A 20753-nucleotide genomic window follows, 5' to 3' on the forward strand; every position below is an offset into this window, starting at 1 on the left:
AGAGTTTGAAGTCAGGGATGGTAATGCCTCCAGAAGATTCTTTATTGTATAAGATTGTTTTGGGTATCCTGGGTTTTTTGATTTCTCATATAAAGTTGATTATTTTTCTCTCAAGATCTGTGAAGAATTTTGATGGGACCTTGATGGGGATTACATTGAATCTATAAATTGCCTTTGGTAGAATTGCCATTTTTACTATGTTAATCCTCCCAATCCAAGAGCAAGGGAGGTCCGTCCATTTTTTGGAATCCTCTTCAATTTCTTTCTTCAATGCCTTAAAGTTCTTGTCAAATAGATCTTTCACTTCCTTGGTTAGAGTTACCCCAAGATATTTTATGCTGTTTGTGGCTATCATGAAAGGTGAAGCTTCTCTGATTTCCCTCTCTGCTTCCATATCCTTTGTGTATAAGAGGGCTACTGATTTTTTGGAGTTGATCTTGTATCCTGCCACATTACTAAAGGTGGTTATCAGCTGTAGGAGTTCTTTGGTGGAGTTTTTGCGGTCGCTTATGTACACTATCATATCATCTGCAAATAACAAATGTTTAACCTCTTCCTTTCCAATTCGAATCCCCTTGATCCCCTTATGTTGTCTTATTGCTATTGCTAAAACTTCAAGCACTATATTGAAGAGGTATGGAGAGTGGACAGCCTAGTCGTGTTCCTGAGTTTAGTGGGATGGCTTTGTGTTTCTCTCTGTTTAGTTTGATGTTAGCAGTCGGTTTGCTGTAAATAGCTTTTATTATATTTAGGTATGCCCCTTGTATTCCTAATCTCTCCAATACTTTTCTCATAAAGGGATGTTGAATTTTGTCAAAAGCTTTTTCAGCATCTAATGAAATGATCATATGTTTTTTTTTCTTTCATTTTATTTATATGATGGATTACATTGATAGATTTTCATGTGTTGAACCAGCCCTGCATCTCTGGGATGAAGCCTACTTGATCATAATGGATAATTTTTCTAATGTGTTTTTGGATTCAGTTTGCCTGTATTTTATTGAGGAATTTTGCGTCGATGTTCGTTAGTGAGACTGGTCTGTAATTCTCTTTCCTGGTTGAGTCTTTGTGTGGTTTTGGTATCAGAGTGACTGTAGCTACATAAAAGGAATTTGGCAATGACTCTTCTGTTTCTATATTGTGAAATACATTAAGGAGTATAGGTATAAGCTCTTCTTGGAAGTTCTGGTAGAATTCTGCATTGAAACCATCTCGTCCTGGGCTTTTTTAGGTAGGGAGGTTTTTTATAACAGCTTCTAAAACTTTGCAACTAACAGGTCTATTTAAATTGTTCACCTGGTCCTGGTTTAACTTTGGTATATGGTATTTATCTAAAAATGTGTCCATTTCTTTTACATTTTCCAGTTTTGTGGCATACACTCTTTAGTAGTAAGGTCTAATGATTCTTTGAATTTCCTCTGTGTCTATGGTTATGTCCCCTTTTTCAATTCTGATCTTATTAATTTGCATATTCTCTCTCTGCCGTTTGATTAGTTTGGATAGGGGTTCATCAATCTTGTTGATTTTCTCCAGGAACCAGCTTTTTGTTTCATGATTCTTTGGATTGTTTTCTGTGTTTCTGTTTTGTTGATTTCAGCCTTTAGTTTGATTATTTCCAGTCTTCAACTCCTCCTAGACGAGTCTGCTTTTGTTTTCTAGAGCCTTCAGGTGGGCTGTTAAATCGCCAATGTGTGCTTTCTCTGTTTTCTTTAGGTGGGCATTTAGTAGTTTGAACTTTCCTCTCAGGAGTGCTTTCATAGTGTCCCGTAAGTTTGAGTAGGTTGTTTCTTTATTTTCATTGAATTCAAGGAAGACTTTAATTTCTTTCTTTATTTCTTCCTTGATCTAGGTGTTTTTCAGTAGTTGACTGTTCAGTTTCCATGAGTTTGTAGACTTTCTAGGGGTAGCATTGTTGTTGAATTCCAACTTTGATCCATGGTGATCTGATAAGACACAGGAGGTTACGAATATTTTTTTGTAACTCTGGAAATTTGCTTTGTTGCCAATTATGTGGTCAATTTTCAAGAAGGTTCCATGGGCTGCAGAGAAGAAGATATATTCTTTCCTATTTGTGTGAAATGTTCTATAGATGTCTGTTAAGTCCATTTGCTTCATTTCCTCCATTAATTCTCTAATTTCTCTGTTAGGTTTCTGTCTGATTGACCTGTCCATTGGTGAGAGAGGAGTGTTGAAGTCTCCTACTATTAGTGTGTGCGGTTTGATGGCAGCCTTGAGTTTTTGTAATGTTTCTTTTATGTATGTGGGTGCTTTTATATTAGGGGCATAGATATTCAGGATTGAGACTTCATCCTGATGAATTGTTCTTGTTATGAGTATAAAATGTCTGTCTCCATCTCTTTTGATTGATGTAAGTTTGAAGTCAACTTTGTTAGAAATTAGTATGGCCATACCTGCTTGTTTCTTAGGTCCATTTGCTTGATAAACCTTTTACTAGCCCTTTACTCTGAGTAGGGGCCTGTCTTTGTGGTTGAATTGTGTTTCTTATAAACAGCAGAATGTTGGATCCTGTTTTCGTATCCAATCTCTTAGCCTGTGCCTTTTTATAGGTGAGTTGAGTCCATTGACATCAATTGATATTAATGACCAGTGGTTGTTAACTCCGGTCACTTTTTTAGTAGTAGAGTTTGTGTGTTTCCCTTCTTCGAGTTGTGCAGGTGAAGAGTCTCTAGATGTTTGAGGTATTGTGGTCATTGTTGGACTCCTTGGTTTGTGATTTTCCTTCTATTACTTTCTGTAAGGCTGGATTTGTGGCTACGTATTGTTTAAATTTGTTTTTATCCTGGAAAATTTTGTTTTCTTCATCTATAGTGAACGAAAGCTTGGCTGGGTATAGTAATCTGGGCTTGCATCCATGGTCTCTTAATTTCTGCAGTACATCTATTCAGTACCTTCTGGCTTTTATGATTTCCATAGAGAAGACAGGTGTAAGTCTGATAGGTTTACCTTTATAAGTAACTTGACCCCTTTCCTGTGCAGCTCTTAATATTCTTTCTTTATTCTGTATGCTTTGTGTTTTGATTATTATATGGTGAGGAGAATTTTTTTTTGGTTCAGTCTATTCGATGTTCTGTATGCTTCTTGAACCTTCAAAGGAATATCTTTCTTTAGGTTGGGAAAGTCTTCTTCAATAATTTTATTAAATATATTTTCTGGACTGTTGAGCTGTACTTCTTCTCCTTCTTCTATCCCAATTATTCTTAGGTTTGTTCTTTTTATTGTGTCCCAGATTTCCTGAATGTTTTGTGATGAGAATTTGTTGGTTTTGCTGTTTTCTTTGATCATTGTGTTTATTTTCTCTATGGTATCTTCAGTGTCTGACATTCTTTCTTCTATCTCTTGAAATCTGTTAGTAGTACTTTTTTCTGTAGTTCCTGTTTGTTTACCCAGATTTGCCATCTCCATCCTTCCCTTGGTTTGTGTTTTCTTCATTACTTCCATTTCATTCTTCAAGTCTTGAACCGCTTCCCTTACCTGTTTAATTGCTTTTTCTTGTTTCTCTTGGTTTTCTTGGGTATCTTTGAGTGATTTATTCAGTTTCTCTACCTTTTTGTTTGTAAACTTTAATTGTTTATGGCAGTTTTTCACCTCCTGTTTAAGGTTTTTTATTATTTTCATATAATTCACTTTTGAGTCGATTTCTTCTAATTCTTCTGGAGTAGCGTGTACAATTCTTCTTATTTCAGGATCCCTGGATTCTGGTGATGTCATGTTGCCTTTCAGGTTGTTGGAGGCATTCTTGCATTGGCGCCTTCCCATCTCTTCCTTCAAATGGCGCCAGGAGAGGACTGGTGTCTTGGTCCAGTCTTTGCTGTGACTGACTCTCTGGATTTATCTCTTCAGTGTAGAAGCACGAACTGTCCCGTCCAGATGGAACTCCTCAGCACCAAAACATGGACGCCTGGTAGTCCAATGACCTGAGGACAAAAGGCGGAACTTGGGGGGCAGGGCGGGGACGAGTAGAACACAGGACACCCTGCCACACAAGCTGAAGGTGCCTGGGCTCCCTTAAAGGGACCTTGCACCCTGCCTGGTAGGCAGGCACTCACCGCTCTGTGTGGGTAGCCTTAGTGTAGGAGCAGGAAACTGTTCCTGAGCAAAGGACCTTGCAAAGAGTGCAGCCTTGGGAGCAGGGTCGTGTGTAAGAAAGACAGCCCTGAAGAAGGAGCTGGGGGAGGGGGTTTGTGCTCTTTTCCGGGACAATCCACCCCTGGATAGCACACACTCACCCGTCCAGATGGAACTCCTCAGCACCTAAACTGGGATGCCTGGTAGCCCAATGAGCCGGGGACAAAAGCTTATATAAATATTTTTAATTAAGTTACATAAACACAAAACTTTTATCAAGAGAAGAAATATACATAGAACAAAATTAATCTTTTTTAATCAATAAACCAAGATCCATACCAATGCAAAGTATCCATCTCTATAGCATATCACCCTTTAAATGTAAATAAATACTATTTGGGAATTTGGTTATAGTTCTCTTCAAACTGCTTCCTGCTTTTTTGGGGGTGAAGTAATTTTAGGGGGTGTTCATGGAGACCTTTTGGGGGGTCTTGGACTATCAAACAATATTAGTCTGGAAGGAATCCACAGGTTTCCATCCTCTGAGGAAATAAAAGAAGAACCTCATTTCCAAAGCAACAAATCCTTAGACTTAAATTTTGAAGTCAAGATACTTTAAAAATATATATGTTGGTTTAGCTTAGAAGTCCACACAATGAGATGTCTCTCTGTACTTAGCTCCTTCACAGTTAAAAAATTCAAAGAAAACACAATAATATGCATAATAAAAACTCTCTGTGTATATTCTATCTTTACATGGCTAATTTTTCTTAGTCTATTATTTTTCTACAAATTTTCACTGTTTCTTTAAAGATTTTTTTTTATTTTTTTAAAAACCATTTTCTTCTTTTTATAACTCTTTATACTCTTTTTCTTCTCTCTCAAGTGTATGCACATTTTTAAAACTCACTATGTCCGATTTAGTGGTCTTTTCATCCGAATTTTTCTTCATTGTGTATCTGTAATCTTTTTCTGACCAGGACCACATTTTTGTTTAATGCTATGTGGGTATGGCTAGAACCAACTCTGCAGTCCTGCCTACTTGCTCTGTCCAGTCCAACATGGCTGAGGCATGTTTGCTGCCTCTGAGAGCCATGCACACTGAACCATTTTCAGACACACATTAGGTCTATGTTGCCATTAAGCAAGTTTTACCACTCTGCTTAAAAACCCTATTTAAATGCTCCACAGCCAGACCTTCTGAAAGAGTCAGAGCCTTTTGAGCTGGTGGAGCAGGAAGCCATCATTTTTAAAGAAGCTGTGCAAATGTTTGCCACTAAAGCTGAATCAGGAAACCTCCTAAAGGAACCATGACTCTGCTTGCCTCTGACAAACAGAGCAAGGAGTTGAATTAAACTCTTTGTGTGTGTGTCTAAAATTTCTTTCCAAACTCTCTCAGGTTTGAAGTGGATTTGACATGCCAGTCTGTTTGTGGAGGCTGCTTGTTCATTTCCTGGCCATACAGACTCCCCAGATAATCACACAGAAATTTGTATTAATTGCAATACTATGCGACCAATAGCTTAAGTGTATTTCTAGTAGCTCTTACATCTAGGATTAACCCATTTCTATTAGTCAGTGTATTGCCACATGGCTGAAGGTGGCTACATGACAACTCCCTGACTGTCTTCTTTGTCTCTCTATGTCTCTTCTTGTCTGGCTATATTCTGTTAAGCCATTGGCTGAAAGTAGCTTCTTTATTAACCATTGACAATTAAACATTAATAGTATACAGAAGGGAATCCCATATCAGGCTCCAATGAAGATGAGATAATTTTTAAATGTATATAATGTAACTTGATAATATTCTCTTCAAAACTCATCCAGTCTACCACCGCAACATATCTCCATAACAACCTGTTCTCTGTGATATAATGAGTTACAATGACATTTTGAATACTCATATTCCCTATCTGAACTGAGAATTCCTTCCCTAAAGTCAAGAAAAGCATTAGTTTCATGATACTTTTCTTATTAAGTAGATTACACTTGGAAAATAACTGGGTTTGTAATCCTTACAAAATTTTTGAATATAATGATATGGTAAAGGACACGGGTTACAAGTTCTCTGCTCATGATACTACAGGATTCGCATCTCTACCTCATAAAGTCATTCATTTAGATAAAGTCAGTAACCTACCCATGTCCAGTACTATTGTCCTCTCAGATTTGCATCCACTCCTCAACTCACAAATGCCTCCTTGACCCCCAAATTTCTTTCTTCTCTCAATATTTCTTTCATGAGACTTATGGTAGTTCACATAATTGATTAAGTTGTGCAATCACTTTCAATTATTCACTACCTTCCCCCCAAAGCAACCCTTTCTATAAAACAGAAAATATTTCTACTTTGTTTCACTTTATATACAGGGATGTCAATATTGACATGTTTTCTTATTTCTTAAATGAGAAGTGATGAAACTCAATGAATCTGGAATCAAAGTATAGTGCACCAAACCAATGAATTTCGGGAAATGATTAAAAGAGTAGCCAATTTCAATGAAAGACATAGGCCATATATAAATCCTTCACCCATATCACTTTTATCTCTGAAAGCCAGCTATGAGTCATAAACCAGTGAAGAGAGTCTATCTGAGAAAGAAGAAAGATGTAATGGTAAATATGAAATGGGTTAAGAAGGATGAGAGATCCAGGTACTCTGAGGCCTCTGCTGTAGGTGATGTGGACAGGCTACATCAACATCACTAAAAGAACAAAGGTGCTTGTATTAGCAGCTTCCATAAGATGCTTGGGATCCCTAGAAGTTGTACATAGATTCCACTTTTCTCAGAGACTATGGAATTTTTTACAATTTTGAGCTGAGATTATCATATACCAATCTCTACTAATATGAGGATATTGAGGAACAGTTCTACCTATATGATATTGAGACTATCACAACATCCAGAAAGCCTTAGTTGAAGACATCTTCTGACCAAAAGCAGTATGCTTTGGAGGATTAAAAGTGTGACTTACTCTCAGATCCATGTTAATTCATGTCTCAGTGCTCCTCTTGAAATTCATCTTTAATCCTTCAATTCAGTGACTTCTGGGCCTGAAGATAAAATTCGTTCTATGGTTGCTACTGACTCTGTTTCTGTTTCTTCTCCCAGGCTGTGTTTCAGCTCTGAAAGTAGATATTCTCCTAGTCCGTTTATAAAGAATGAAAAAAAGAATATCAGAACTTAGTGTCCATACTTGATGCCAGGAGTACACACAAAGTAGCATATGGGAGATGGAAGTCAGTAGATTCAGCACAACATAGTGTCTAAGGGTTGCTTCATTCTGGACCTTATAGTTTTTTTTGTATATTCCTTATCTGTTCTTGACAATTTAAATTATTTATATTTTTGATTTGCTTCATTTTGCAATGTAACAAATGTTTTAATCTCTTATGGTATACAAAGTAATTATATTACAGATGCACAAAGTGTAATAAATAATTCAATATCATATATCTCAATATATGAATACATCTCAACACATACATGTATCATTCCATTGATGTGTGGACTGTTCTGGTGTTATTGTGCATTATGTGTTGCAGGTTTTGCAATAGATTTCAGAAGTATATTCTCCCTGTTGAGTCATACTTACAGTTTCTGGGCAACTTCTCCATATTCTGTCAACAAACATGAGCCCACAGCACTGGTATCTGTTCTTTATCTTCATGTTCCTAAGTGTTTGGTGTCTTTAGGCTGCACACAAATGTTTTTTTCTGCATTTGTCTTACTTAACTTTGGAAGGTAGCTTAACAAACAAGTCAGAGTAACACATGGCCAGTTTATCTGTGGAAACAATAGTATGTGTAGAGGAAAGGCATAAAACTTAGAGGAAGGGCCAGAAATGGAGACAGCTGTATATGACATAGTAAGAAATATATATGAATTTTCTTAAAGGTAAAGTAAATAGACAAGTATCATTGAAGTGGTTCCTTCCCTGATATGTTATCTGTTTCCATAAAACCTGCAAACAAAATTCCAGAAACCAGTCCTAGGAATATTGATTTATTCTTATATAAACTTTATTTGTTTGATTTACTTGAGGCTTTGCCATTTTTATGTCAAAGTAACAGGTTCAGTTTTAATCTGTGTTTTGTCATCATTGGTTTCTTGTTATTTTTCTTATTTTCACATACTATTATGTTTTCTTAGGGTTTGTTAGCTTCATGCACTATTACCTTACATACCTACAAATATAAAGTTCATAGTTGGCCATGAACAAAAATATTATCATGTGTAATTTACAAATTTACAGAACTATAAAACCATTCTTTGGTAATACTTATCCTCTTAATTATATCTCTTAATGCCAATTTTACAATTATATAATTATTCTTTCAGATCTTTGTTCAGGAAAATAAGGTATGTTGCTCAGAAAATGTAAAGAAAACATGAAATTAATTATTACACCTATTTTGTTTTCAATTTACATGAATTGCACTCACCAATGTCACGTAAATCATATTTTTCCTTCTCCATACATAAAACAAAAAAATGAGCCAAAGTTGAAGCAACTTTATGAGGAGTGAGGATGTCTTGGTGGCAGTGGGGTCCTTAGAGAGTTTTCATGATGAGGTTCAACATAGCTCTCTGTTAAAGAGCATTGATTAATATTGCAGAAGATTCAAGTTCAGTTATAATCATCTTGTCTGTCTTTAATGCCAGTTTAAGGATATCAAACATTTGTGACATCTTAGAACACCTTTACCCACAGAACACACATAAAGACACACACACACAGATGAACAAAAGTGTGTGTGTGTGTGTGTGAAAAAATAAAATAAATCTTTAAAAAGATGTATAAACTCAGGAATGTGTTTGTAAGTATGTATTATGAAGGTAATTATGAACATAGAAGGTAAATAAAGATTACCTATTTCAAATACATCTTGATCATCCAATCCAAATGCTTATAGACACAAAACTTGTTTTCCAAGAAGATGATAGTTATAAGAATAATTCTCAACCAGACTTATAACTTAAATCAGAACAAATGAAAATTCTAATGATCAAGAAAAAATGTAATTGAAAGGAAGATTGGCTTGGAAAGTTTCAGGAGGTGTTGAAAGAAGAGAGACTGGGACAGAGGTCTGATCACCAAAATATACAAATAACTCGAAAAATTTGTCATCAAAAGAACAAATAATCCAATAAAAAATGGAGTACAGACATAAACAGAGAACTCTCAGCAGAGGAATCTAAAATGGCTGAGAAACACTTAAGGAAATTTTCAACATTCATAGTCATCAGAGAAATGAAAATCAAAACAATTCTGAGATGCCATCTTACACCTGGAAGAATGGCCAAGATCAAAACCACTGATGACAACTTATTCTGTAGAGTTTGTGGGGTAAAGGGAACACTTCTGCATTGCTGGTGGGAGTGCAAGCTGGTATAGCTCCTTTGGATGTCAGTGTGGCGATTTCTCAGAAAATTAGGAGACAACCTTCATTACGACCCAGCAATATCACTTTTGGATATATATCTAAAGGATGCTCAACTGTGCCACAAGGACATGTGCTCAACTATGTTCATAGCAGCTTTGTTTGTCATAGCCAGAACCTGGAAACAACCTAATTGCCCTTTGACCAAAGAATGGATAAGGAAAATGTGGTACATTTACACAATGGACTACTACACAGCAAAAAAAAAAAATAATGACATCTTGAATTTTGCAGGAAAAATAGATGAAGCTAGAAAACATCATTTTGAGTGAGGTAACCCAGACATAGAAAGACAATTATCACATGTACTCGCTCATGGGTGGTTTTTAAGCATAAAGCAAAGAAAACCAGCCCACACATCACAATCTCTGAGAATTAAACAATGATGAGGACCCTTAGAGAGACATACATAGATCCAATCTACATGGGAAGTAGAAAAAGACAAGATCTCCTAAGTAAATTGGGAGCATGGGGACCTTGGGAGAGGGTTGAAGGGGAGGGGAGAGGCAGGTAGGGGAGCAGAGAAAAATGTAGAGCTCAATAAAAATAAATTAAAAAAGAAAACAGTCACCAAAGTTGAAATGGGAAATTAAAAATTCCTCTTCCAAGTATAATAATAGAACCAATGTGTCTAAATCTTATGCCAAGAATCAGAACTTATTACCTCTGGTGCCAGAGAGTACTTAAGTATCTAAGAGGAGGACTTAAGTCAGATGGTCTCCGCACAATATAACATCTTGATAATACAAACAAAAGAGTCAGTCTCACAGAAACAAATAAGAAAAAAATAGAATTGGAAAATGCTTGTCCTTGGCTGCAGTAAATCAGAACATTGTGACGAAAGATGTGAAAGTCCATAGGAGCTGAGGGAGGAAAGAGAGCAGAATCTGCTTCTAACCCTGCAATAAGGAATATTTGACTTGAGGCTATGGAGCCACCTTGAGTTTATAGCCTCACACTGCAATATCATAAATAAGTCTTTTCTTAGAACACTGTGCTGAAATTGACCAACATCACTTTTGAATATTTGGGGTCTGAAATTGTTTCTCTTTGCAATTGTGTCTCTTTGTAAAATGACATGCTGTGACATGTGGATGTTCATTCCCTGGCTTAGAAAATACACAGGGCAGGGGGAAATCTGTGAAGAATAGAGAAAAACTCAGTATTTTTTAGAAAGACTTTTCAGAGACCTGGGAATTTGACCAAACGCCTGCACTGGGGTAATAGAGAAGTTCCCCTTCTGGTAATAGTAATGATGCGGCAAACACATGACAGGAAGCATCTGCCCTCAGAATGAAGACAGCTTGTCTGATGGTTCTACAGAACTTGGTCAGACAGTCCAGGAACACAAGCAAGAAATATAACAAGACTCACTATGACCCCGATGCTCAGAATGCTGTTGTGCCTTGGTGAGATATGAAGAGGGAGAGTAGACATTCAAGTCTGTAAGGAACCCTACTCCAAAGCCAACTCTGTTTTCATATGGAGAGACAGGGGGATTCAGCCCAACTCTCAGATTAAATAAAACACTCAAAGAGAATTTTTTTCCAGGTCTGAGTATGGGACACAAGACTGCAGTGCTGGCAGGTGAGTGTCTTCATCCATTCCAAGATTTTATTCCTCATTCTAAAGACCAGAAAGTACTTTTTCTGCCATCTGGGTCAACTATTTATGATGAGCGTAAAGAAAAGAGTATGTGGATAATGCTGTAATTTCGATGAATTCTCTCTATTAAAACCTGGGGTCTGAGCAGGAGAACATACTGGGACTCAACCTTTGATTTTCTTGCAGGAATCCTCCAAAAACCCACCATCTGGGCTGAGCCAGGCCTTGTGATTGCTCAACATATGCCTGTGATTATTTGGTGTCAGGGATCCTGGGAGGCCCAGGAGTACTATATGCATAAAGAGGGAAGCATAGATCCTTGGGACAGACAGTTCCCTCTGGAACAGAAGAACAAGGCTAAGTTCCACATTGATGAAATGTCAAAGGATTTTGCAGGGATATACAAGTGTTACTATAAGAGTCCTGCTGGCTTGTCAGAGCACAGTGACACCCTTGTGCTGGTACTAACGGGTGAGTGGAGACTAATGGGTGCCAACAAATCTCTCGCCTCAGGAGTTCAACTCTCCAAGGAAGCTTCTCTCAGAGCCCAAACCTGAAGGGCAATGTAGGTAGCTTGTATTCATTTCACATATTGCCCCTTGTATTCTAGGAGCCTATGATGAACCAAGCCTGTATGTTTGGCCCAGCCCTGCTGTAACTTCAGGAGAGTGCATAACCATGCAGTGTATCTCATCACTGGGATTTGACAGATTCATTCTGATCCAGGAAGGAAAACATAACCTCTCATTGACCCTGGACTCACAGCAACTAACCAACATGCTATTTCAGGCTCATTTTGTTCTGGGCTCTGTGACTGCTAACCACAATGGGACATTCAGATGCTATGGCTGTTTTATGAATAATACTCAGATGTGGTCAATATCAAGTAATACCATTGATATTCAAGTCTCAGGTAAGGACCCTAACCCAGCCTTTCTTAAGGTAAATGGTAACTCACATATCTTCTCTAAGAAGAGCTCTGGCCTAGAATAAGAGTCAGAAAACCCAAAGTAAGAAAACTCTTAAGTCCAAAAGTCTTTCTCCTCTCGTAGAAAAAAAAATAGCATTCCCTTGATGCAGGTGCTCCCCTCCATTGCTCACTGGAATTTAGAAAATTCAGGAGGGTTTAAGGGGAATACACATTTGATAAAGTGACAAGGCATTGTCTCTGTACTAGTTATGCTTATATTTTCATGATAAAACAATATTCTGAAAGAACTTGTGAAGGATAGGGTTTATTCCATCTGGTAGCTTACAGACAGGCACCCAAGACAAGGAAAGAGAGATCTGGTCAGTCATCCTCATCAACTTAGACAATGAAATCCAATATGGGCTGCCTATGCATGCTTCAGCACTTCCGTGGCATAAGTTTTATTCCTTTTTCACTCAAGACAGGAACTGAAATAGAGGCCATAGAAGAGCCCTGCTTACAGGCTTACCCTGGAGTGGCTTGTTCAACCTGTTTCCTTATAACATCTAGGTCTAACTGCCCAAAGTTAGAACCACACACAATGGACTGGGCCTTCCGATATCAATTATCAATCAATCAGAAAAATTCCCCAACAGACTTGCTGACTGGCTAATATAATGAAGGCACTTTTTTCCATTAAAGTGTGTCTTCCCTGATGACTCTAGTTTGTATCAAGTTAGCAAAACATAATGAGAGCAGTGTGGATTGGTTCTTAACTTCATGTCCTAAAAGTTATTGATCCAGTATCACAGAAACACCTTGTCACACAAAGTTCATGATAAACAGAGTGCAATTACCTAATCAAGAAATTCTGAATCCTTCAGAATCTCAATTATCCCCTTATATTCAGTTATAAAGTTAGCCATGTCTGGGTGGAGTTAAACTGTGATCTTGATGGATATCCAAGAACACAGAGGCACAAAATTTAATCTGCAAGAGGGTGATAGTCAGTTAGAAGTGCCTAAGGTTAAAATTGAGATAGAAACTGACAGCCATAATCAAGGGCTTGGAACTCTCCATGCAATACTTCCAGAACCCAAGGACCAGTTTTCCAACCCCACTGAGAATGGTAAGAGAGGGAATGGGAAGTGGGTACAACATTATGTGAGATCATTATGAGTTGGTAAAACCTCTGCTGAAATTGGGAATCTTGGGAAAGTGGACTTGATCCTCACTTAGAAGCAGCAGAAAACATTTTAACTTGATCTGCAGGATAAGATGCCATAAGAATAACATGTATTTATGAAAAAATAAGAATTACTCAAAGCACAAAAAGCCAAGAGAAATGCCTCAACTCTCTTTAGCCCTTTATCTAATATACCCAAACTACTTGCTTCTCTGGGGAAGCTCAGGCCATGAGAACATGAAAAAGAGTGAACATGTAAGAATAAGGTGAGATGGAGAACTCTATATTAGAGATAGACACAAAGGTTGTAGTTCTTTCAAGGAAATGGGGCACTGAGTGCATAATCATTTATTCTGAGAAGTTTTGGTGTGACCTGACTTCTTTGACCTCTTTCTGCAGAATCCTCAGAATTACAGCACGACGGTCACACAATTGCAAACCTCATCCAGATGGTTGTGGCTGCCTTGGCTCTAGTGACTCTAGTGATTCTTCTGTTAGAGGCTTGGCACAGCAAGAGAGTTGAAAAACATGTAACCAGGAGATAAACAAAAACATCCATTACATTGTGCAGACCATGGGAAATAAATCTTGTTTCCCGTACAAGAAAGTAATTATTGTAAAGAAAGTTGGATATACATTAAGCTATCAAACTCTTAGATGGTCCAGAAAACAAATGTGTGGTATAGGAGTTTCTTCTGAATGCTGGAAGGAAGAAAGGCAGAGGAAGAGAGACACCATGGAGCCGTCAGGGACAAATATGCTGAATCTTTCCCAGTAAGCCACCGCCACGTGGTGATACACAGATTAATTGAAATGGGTTAAACTGAGATGGAAGAGTTAGCCAATAAAAAGTTAGAGCTAATGGGACAAGTAGTGTTTTAATTAATACAGTTTCTATGTGGTTATTTCAGGGCTAGGCTAGCCGGGTGGCCAGGATAAACAAGGAGGCCCTCCACCAATAAATGTGTTCTGGATGTAGGAAACTCTGAAGCATGTTTTCAAGACCACTTTGGCTGCTCTTTGTACTCCTTTCTCCACAATTCATCATGGATATTTGTTCACTTCTTCCTCTTCTTATTTCCATACCTCATGCATGTGTTGGGCCCAACTTTCCCTCTCTTTCAAATAACATTTTCCTTTACATAGACAGATCAATGTTGTTCACAATGAGCATTTACCTTTCCTACTGAGAAAAGAGAAAATAAGTCAACTGTTCTACATCTGGCCTTTGCTAATTGCCTTATATACTCAACCCACAGTCACTATCATAACTCCAAGATAAGGTAACATGTGTGGACAACAGGAGCTACATAAAGTTGATATTTTTTCTTGTAATTTGATATCTCACTGTTGATTGATGTTTAACACAAAGGAATTGTCTGGTATATGGCCTTAATGTACCAGGATTCATTAATTATGAATATTGACTTTTACCCTACAGTTAAAATCATGGTTTCTTTTAAAAGAATATTTTGTTAATTCTTTGACAATTTCATACAATATATTTTGATTATATTCATACATTCTCCCCAGCTCCTCAACATTTGGCCCTCACCCGCATTCATTCTGAGATAACTTCTGAGAAGATAATCAATTTGTCTGAAATGACATCTCTATTCCTTTGTTGACATTTGTTTACTCTATTCTTTAACAACCTCTCTTTTTCTTTTTGTCAAATTAAGCACACATTGTATTTTCTTTTGTTCTCTGATTGTGTTAGCTAAAATTTCAAGTGCTGTACTTAACATGATGAACAGAAGGAACACACTGCATTCCAAATCAACAACAGGGGACTTTTCTGACTTTGTCTATTAAATATGTTGCCTAAAACTTATTCAAATATGACCTCATTAAAAAGATGATATTAAACATTCTGTGAGAATTTGGAAGAAATGGCAATATCATAATTAAAAATATTGCTTCTTCCATGATCTCTGTATTTGTTCCTTTCACAATAATGTTGTGACATATGACAGTGATGGTTTTTCAAATGTTGAATAAATGTCAGAATACCTTACTATATATTCATTGTGTTGAATTCTGTTTACATATCACTGAATAATTTTTTATTATACATTGATAGTGTATAATATCTAATAGTGTAGAGTTCTAAGAGAAGACATTATCAAAATTCACTATGAGACAGTGTCATACTGCACATGTCATAGGGAAAAACAGCATGGCCACAGTTTTAGTACAGAACTTATGGAACCACCTCCACATGTGTGATCTGTTGCCAGAGAGATATCATTTTGAAGTTGATAAATATGTAAAAAATGTAGAGGAATTTAAAATTCTTATTGTTCACCATTTCATGCATCGATAAGATGCATTTAATCAGTTATGCATACCATTTTTTTTTGCATTCCATTTCTGCATCAATAGAAACTTTTTTCTTAAGAAGCCCCCTCCATTACATGGTCCAGGATTTGTGTGTGATCCACTGAATTTAATAAGAGCCAACTGCCTAAGCACAGGAAGTAGATTATTTAGTGGAGTAAGTAGAAGTCACCTGTGGCTACGGAACTAAAGAAAAGGACAGACTCTCTCACATTGATTACTAATTGCCAATAGTGTCTCTGTAGGGGTGCATTTTACATTGATTATATTTGTTTCCTTTTCTTTAAGATACAGATACTCATTTCATTTTTTATAAAATGTATTTAGGTGTTTAACTAAAGCAACTCATTTTAATCAGACAAAGCCCTGGGTGAAATTAAGACTAGTTTTAGATAGAAGATGAAAAATATCACTTTTTAAATTTAAAGGTAAATTCTTGTTATTTTTGCATTTTTTTCCACTAATTTGTTTTTTTCTTTATTTTTTTTAGTTGTTGAAAAAAAAATTCCGCCTCCTCCCCATTTCCCGTTTCCCTCCCCCTCCTTCCACACATTGCCTCCTCCCCCCACTCCCCTCCCCCTCTCCCCCTCCCCCCCACTCCATTCCCCCTCTCTCTCGAGAATGAAGAGCAGTCCAGATTCCCTGCCCTGCGGGAAGTCCAAGGTCTTCCCACTTCTATCCAGGTCCAGGAGGGTGAGCATCCAAACAGGCTAGGCTCCCACAAAGCCAGTTCATGTTTTAGGATTGAAACCTAGTGCCATTGTCCTTGGCTTCTCATCAGCCTTCATTGTCTGCCATGTTCAAAGAGTCCGGTTTCATCCCATGCTTATTCAGTCCCAGTCCAGCTGGCCTTGGTAAGCTCCCAATAGATCAGTTCCACTGTCACAGTGGGTGGGTGCACCCCTCGTGGTCCTGACTTCCTTGCTTATGTTCTCCCTCCTTCTGCTCTTCATTTGGATCTTAAGAGCTCAGTCCGGTGCTCCTATTTGGGTCTCTGTCTCTATCTCGATCCATCACCAGATGAAGGTTCTGAGATGATATGCAAGATATTCATCAGTATGTCTATAGGATAGGGTCGTTTCAGGTTCCCTCTCCTCAGTTGCTCAAGGTATTATCTGGGGACATCTCCCCGGACACCTGCGAGCCCCTCTAGAGTCAAGTCTCTTGCCAACCCTAAAATGGCTCCCTTAATTAGGAAATATATTTCTCTGCTCCCGTGTCCACCCTTCCTTTATCCTAACCATCCCATTCCCCCAAGCTCCCCCAATCCTACCCTTCTCACGTTTCTCACCCCAATTCCCCTTAGCCCCATGCCACCTCACCCCCAAGTTCCCAGTTTTTGCCCGGCAATCTTGTCTACTTCCCATATTCAAGTGGATGACTATATGTTTTTCTTTGGATTCATCTTCTTATTTAGCTTCTCTAGGATCACAAATTATATGCTCAATGACCTTTATTTATGGCTAGAAACCAATTATGAGTGAGTACATCCCATGTTCATCTTTTTGGGTCTGGGATACCTCTCTCAGGATAGTGTTTTCTATTTCCATCCATTTGCATGCTTTTTCCACTAATATGTGTTCTGAGACATTTTATTCATTTTACCCACCATCATTAATAATATAAATTTTCCAGACATAGCTTCTGGCTAAGATGAAAGTATCTACAATAGGCACTAAAGGAACTGTATTCATGTTATTTGCAATACACATTGTCTCAGTTACACGACGAAAATTAATGATCAGTTTTTTTATTTTAACAGCACTTCTTTGAAGGATCAAAACATGATTTTTTGCTTTGTAATTATTTTAGAATAAAGTGACGTTCCTCGTTTAATAATTTAAAATAAAGTAAGCAAGACCAATGGCCATTGCTTTTAATTTTTGAGGTTCTATGTCAATACGCTGGCAAATAATTCAAAAAGAGGTAACTCATTTCTGTTACTAGGGGTTTTCACTGACAGCATGAGGTGTCCAGTTGGAGTATTGTCTCCCTATTACATGACAGCACTCTGAACTATTTTATATGTATGCACTTTAGGATATTTCTACTTAGTAGGGTTCCACAAGGTTCTCAGGACTTTTAATGTTAATCCCCCACCCATATTTCCTTCTTTGCCCTTTCTTCTCTGTCTGCACTGTTTTTGAATCCTGGGTAAGACTTTAATTGTAATAACCAGACATTATCCATTTAAGAAGAAGTATGGAAATCATAAGGTAACTAAGTGTTATTCTGTGGCTATGGTATAGTATGCTGACAAAAACGATTTAAAGAAAAGATGTATTTTTGGTGTGGGACAATTGTCTGTATTCTGTCAATCATGTTTTAAATAAATGCTGATTGGCCAGGCAGGAAGTATAGGCAGGTCAACCAGACAGGAAGTAAAAAAAAAAGGAATTTAAAATAAAGTATAAATATGTCATTTTTCCTCTCCATCACCTCCTGACTGAACTTCCCATAGCCCCATCCTCACTGTCCACTCCCACATCCAGGGCCTTCTCCTCGCTATTTATTGCTGTTATATATACATAGAATCCTCAAATGAATAAGACCCTCTGAGTCTGCTCATTTCTGTTTGTGTGTATAATTTTCCAGGGATTATCAATTGGTATTTTCCACTTTAGATATTTTGTTTGATGCATGGCATTAATTACCATTTTTGCTTTGATGGAATATCCATTAATGTAAACTATATTAGATATTAAGCTTTCGTATTTTCAAGGTTGGTTCATAGGCCAATGAAAAATAAAAGTGTTCATTCTAAGAGAATAAAGGCATTTGCCTTGCTTGGCTTTCAGGACAATATTGGAGTCAATTGTGTATTAGTCAGGAAGTCCTAGATTCATTTACCACATCCACCTCCTCCTCACTACATTCCCGATATTGAGCTTCCCCATTGTCAATCCCAAATTTACAGCCTCCTCTTCACTAATGATTGTTGCTGCATATACATATAAACCAACATATTATTTGAATGATTGAATACAACCATCTGTATCCATTCATTGATATCTGTGGATATAAGATTTAGGGCTGAGCATGTGGTATTTTGCACATTTGATATTTTGTTTGGTGCATTAATTTCATTGTTGTTTTTACTTTGAGTGGAATATCCATTAATGTAAATTGTGTTAATAGCTATGCTTGATATTTTCAAGGTTTACTTGTTATCTAATAAGAAAATAAAACTTTTCATACTAACACAAAAAAGAATTTTTTCTGGTTTGACAGAAAAGTCCCGAGTTCTACTGTGTGTTAGATAGGTTTTCTAAAGTAACAGAACATACAGAATGGAACTCTCTATCATATATATATATATATATATATATATATATATATATATATAACATTCACTATATATATGTATATATAGTATTTACTATATATATATATAACATTCACTATATATATGTATATATAGTATTTACTATATATATATAACATTCACTATATATATGTATATATAGTATTTACTATATATATATATATATATATATATATATATAGAGAGAGAGAGAGAGAGAGAGAGAGAGGTGCAATTTAATAGAACAGCTTACAGTGATCTACTAATGCAATGTTGGTTGTTTATGAATGGAAGTTCCAAAAATTCAGTATTTGTTCCATCCACTATGCCATATGTCTCAGCTGGTCTTGAGTATATGCTAGAATCCCAAAGAATTAGGCTCTAATGCCAGTGAAGGAATGAACTTCCTAAGCAGGCAAAGAGAGGTCAAGCTTCTTTGTTTTTCCACGTCCTTTACGAAAACTGCCAGGAGAATGTGTAGTCCAGACTGAAAGTAGATATTCTCACCTTAAAGACCTTGATTAAAGCTGTAAGTTTTCATCTCCAAAGATCCAGAGCAGAAGTTGATCTTTTCTCATCAAATTATTTCATTAATAAAAAGTTCCTCAGAGATGAGTGCTGTCGTTTGTGTCTTTGCTAATTTCAGAAGTAGCTAAGTTGATAACCAATAAGAGTCCTTGAGATTCTAGCTTCCAACAACTGACCTATAGGTCCAGCTGATCCGGTTGGCACCAAAATCAAACATTCCTTCAACAGCATTGCAGGGTGAGGAGATGTCTGTTTGATCTCTCCTTTATCATCGATCTATTTCTCTATTAATCCCCTAACCTGTTCTTTAACTCTAAGTGTAGTCATTACAACATGGATGAAAAGGTATCATGGCAGTTGGGAACCAAGGAATACCACAAAGTCATATCACAAAACAAGCCTCACACAAGAGATTTATTGGGCGGGGGAAAATTGGAGGTGTTTAGAGTTAGGGTTAGGCACAAAACACCCAAGAACTGAGCAGAAGGCACAGTTTATATAGTTTCTTGGGTAGGGTGGATCTTTTCTGGTGAAGCTTTCTAGGATGTGAATTGCTGAGATTTGAAGTCCAGAGTTTGGGTTTATTAATCTGTGGTGTGGTGTCTGGCACATACCATCAGGACAGAGTGTTCTGTGGGTGGGATCTGGCATGTGGAGGTCCTCATGGGAGGGTCACAGCTACTCATTTGCCTTGAAGTACTTACAATATGTAAGTGGTCTTTGGGTACTAGATACCTCCAAAGAGAGGCAGACTGATAAAACAGTTCAGATGATGCCAATGATAGAGAAAACTGAATACTATGATAAATCCAGAACAGAAAAAGAACTTGTCAGAATTGAACCAGTCCTTTTGTAATTTTAATAACTCTTAATAAAGCTTGAACTTCCTCCCAAAGAATTGAACTCCCTCTCTTAGGGAACAAATGTGGAAATCACAGCTGCTGTAAGTGAAAGAGAAAAAAATCCATTTTTATTTCAGGTCATCCTCAGGGAATGGCTTCATACAACACACCATACAGATATCCCCAGTACTTGGTGATATTATTATGCCCCTGAGATAATAGAAAACAGTCACCAAAGTTCAAAGAGGGGAAAATTCCTCTTCTAAGCAAAACAATAGACCCAAAGATGTCTGCATTCTCACTTCCAGGACTTGAGCTTATTACCTCTGGTGCCAGTTAGGATTTAATTAAAGATCTAAGGAGAGAATTTAAGCCATGGAGTCTTAGACAATATTAATATCTTGATAATACAAACAAGAGGACAAAAGGGTCAACCTCATAGAAACAAATAAGAAAAGGGAAAAAAATTGGAGCCCATCAGAGTGGTTGGTGAGTGTGCTATTGAC

At 37.2% G+C, this 20753-nt stretch overlaps 1 protein-coding gene across 1 annotated transcript; it reads left to right on the forward strand.

Moving 5' to 3' along the window:
* The first annotated feature begins 10907 nt into the window (after positions 1-10907).
* Positions 10908-13778, forward strand: LOC121449822 (leukocyte immunoglobulin-like receptor subfamily B member 4). The gene is made up of 5 exons (XM_041654494.1): positions 10908-10941; positions 11324-11608; positions 11748-12050; positions 13141-13176; positions 13633-13778. The coding sequence occupies exons 1-5, from the start codon at positions 10908-10910 to the stop codon at positions 13776-13778; spliced, it is 804 nt and encodes a 267-aa protein (XP_041510428.1).
* Positions 13779-20753: the final 6975 nt, after the last annotated feature.

Source organism: Microtus oregoni, unplaced genomic scaffold, assembly GCF_018167655.1.
Source record: "Microtus oregoni isolate MIOR12 unplaced genomic scaffold, Mior012 000006F_ref0000085, whole genome shotgun sequence".
In the NCBI taxonomy this organism is placed as follows: Eukaryota; Metazoa; Chordata; class Mammalia; order Rodentia; family Cricetidae; genus Microtus; species Microtus oregoni.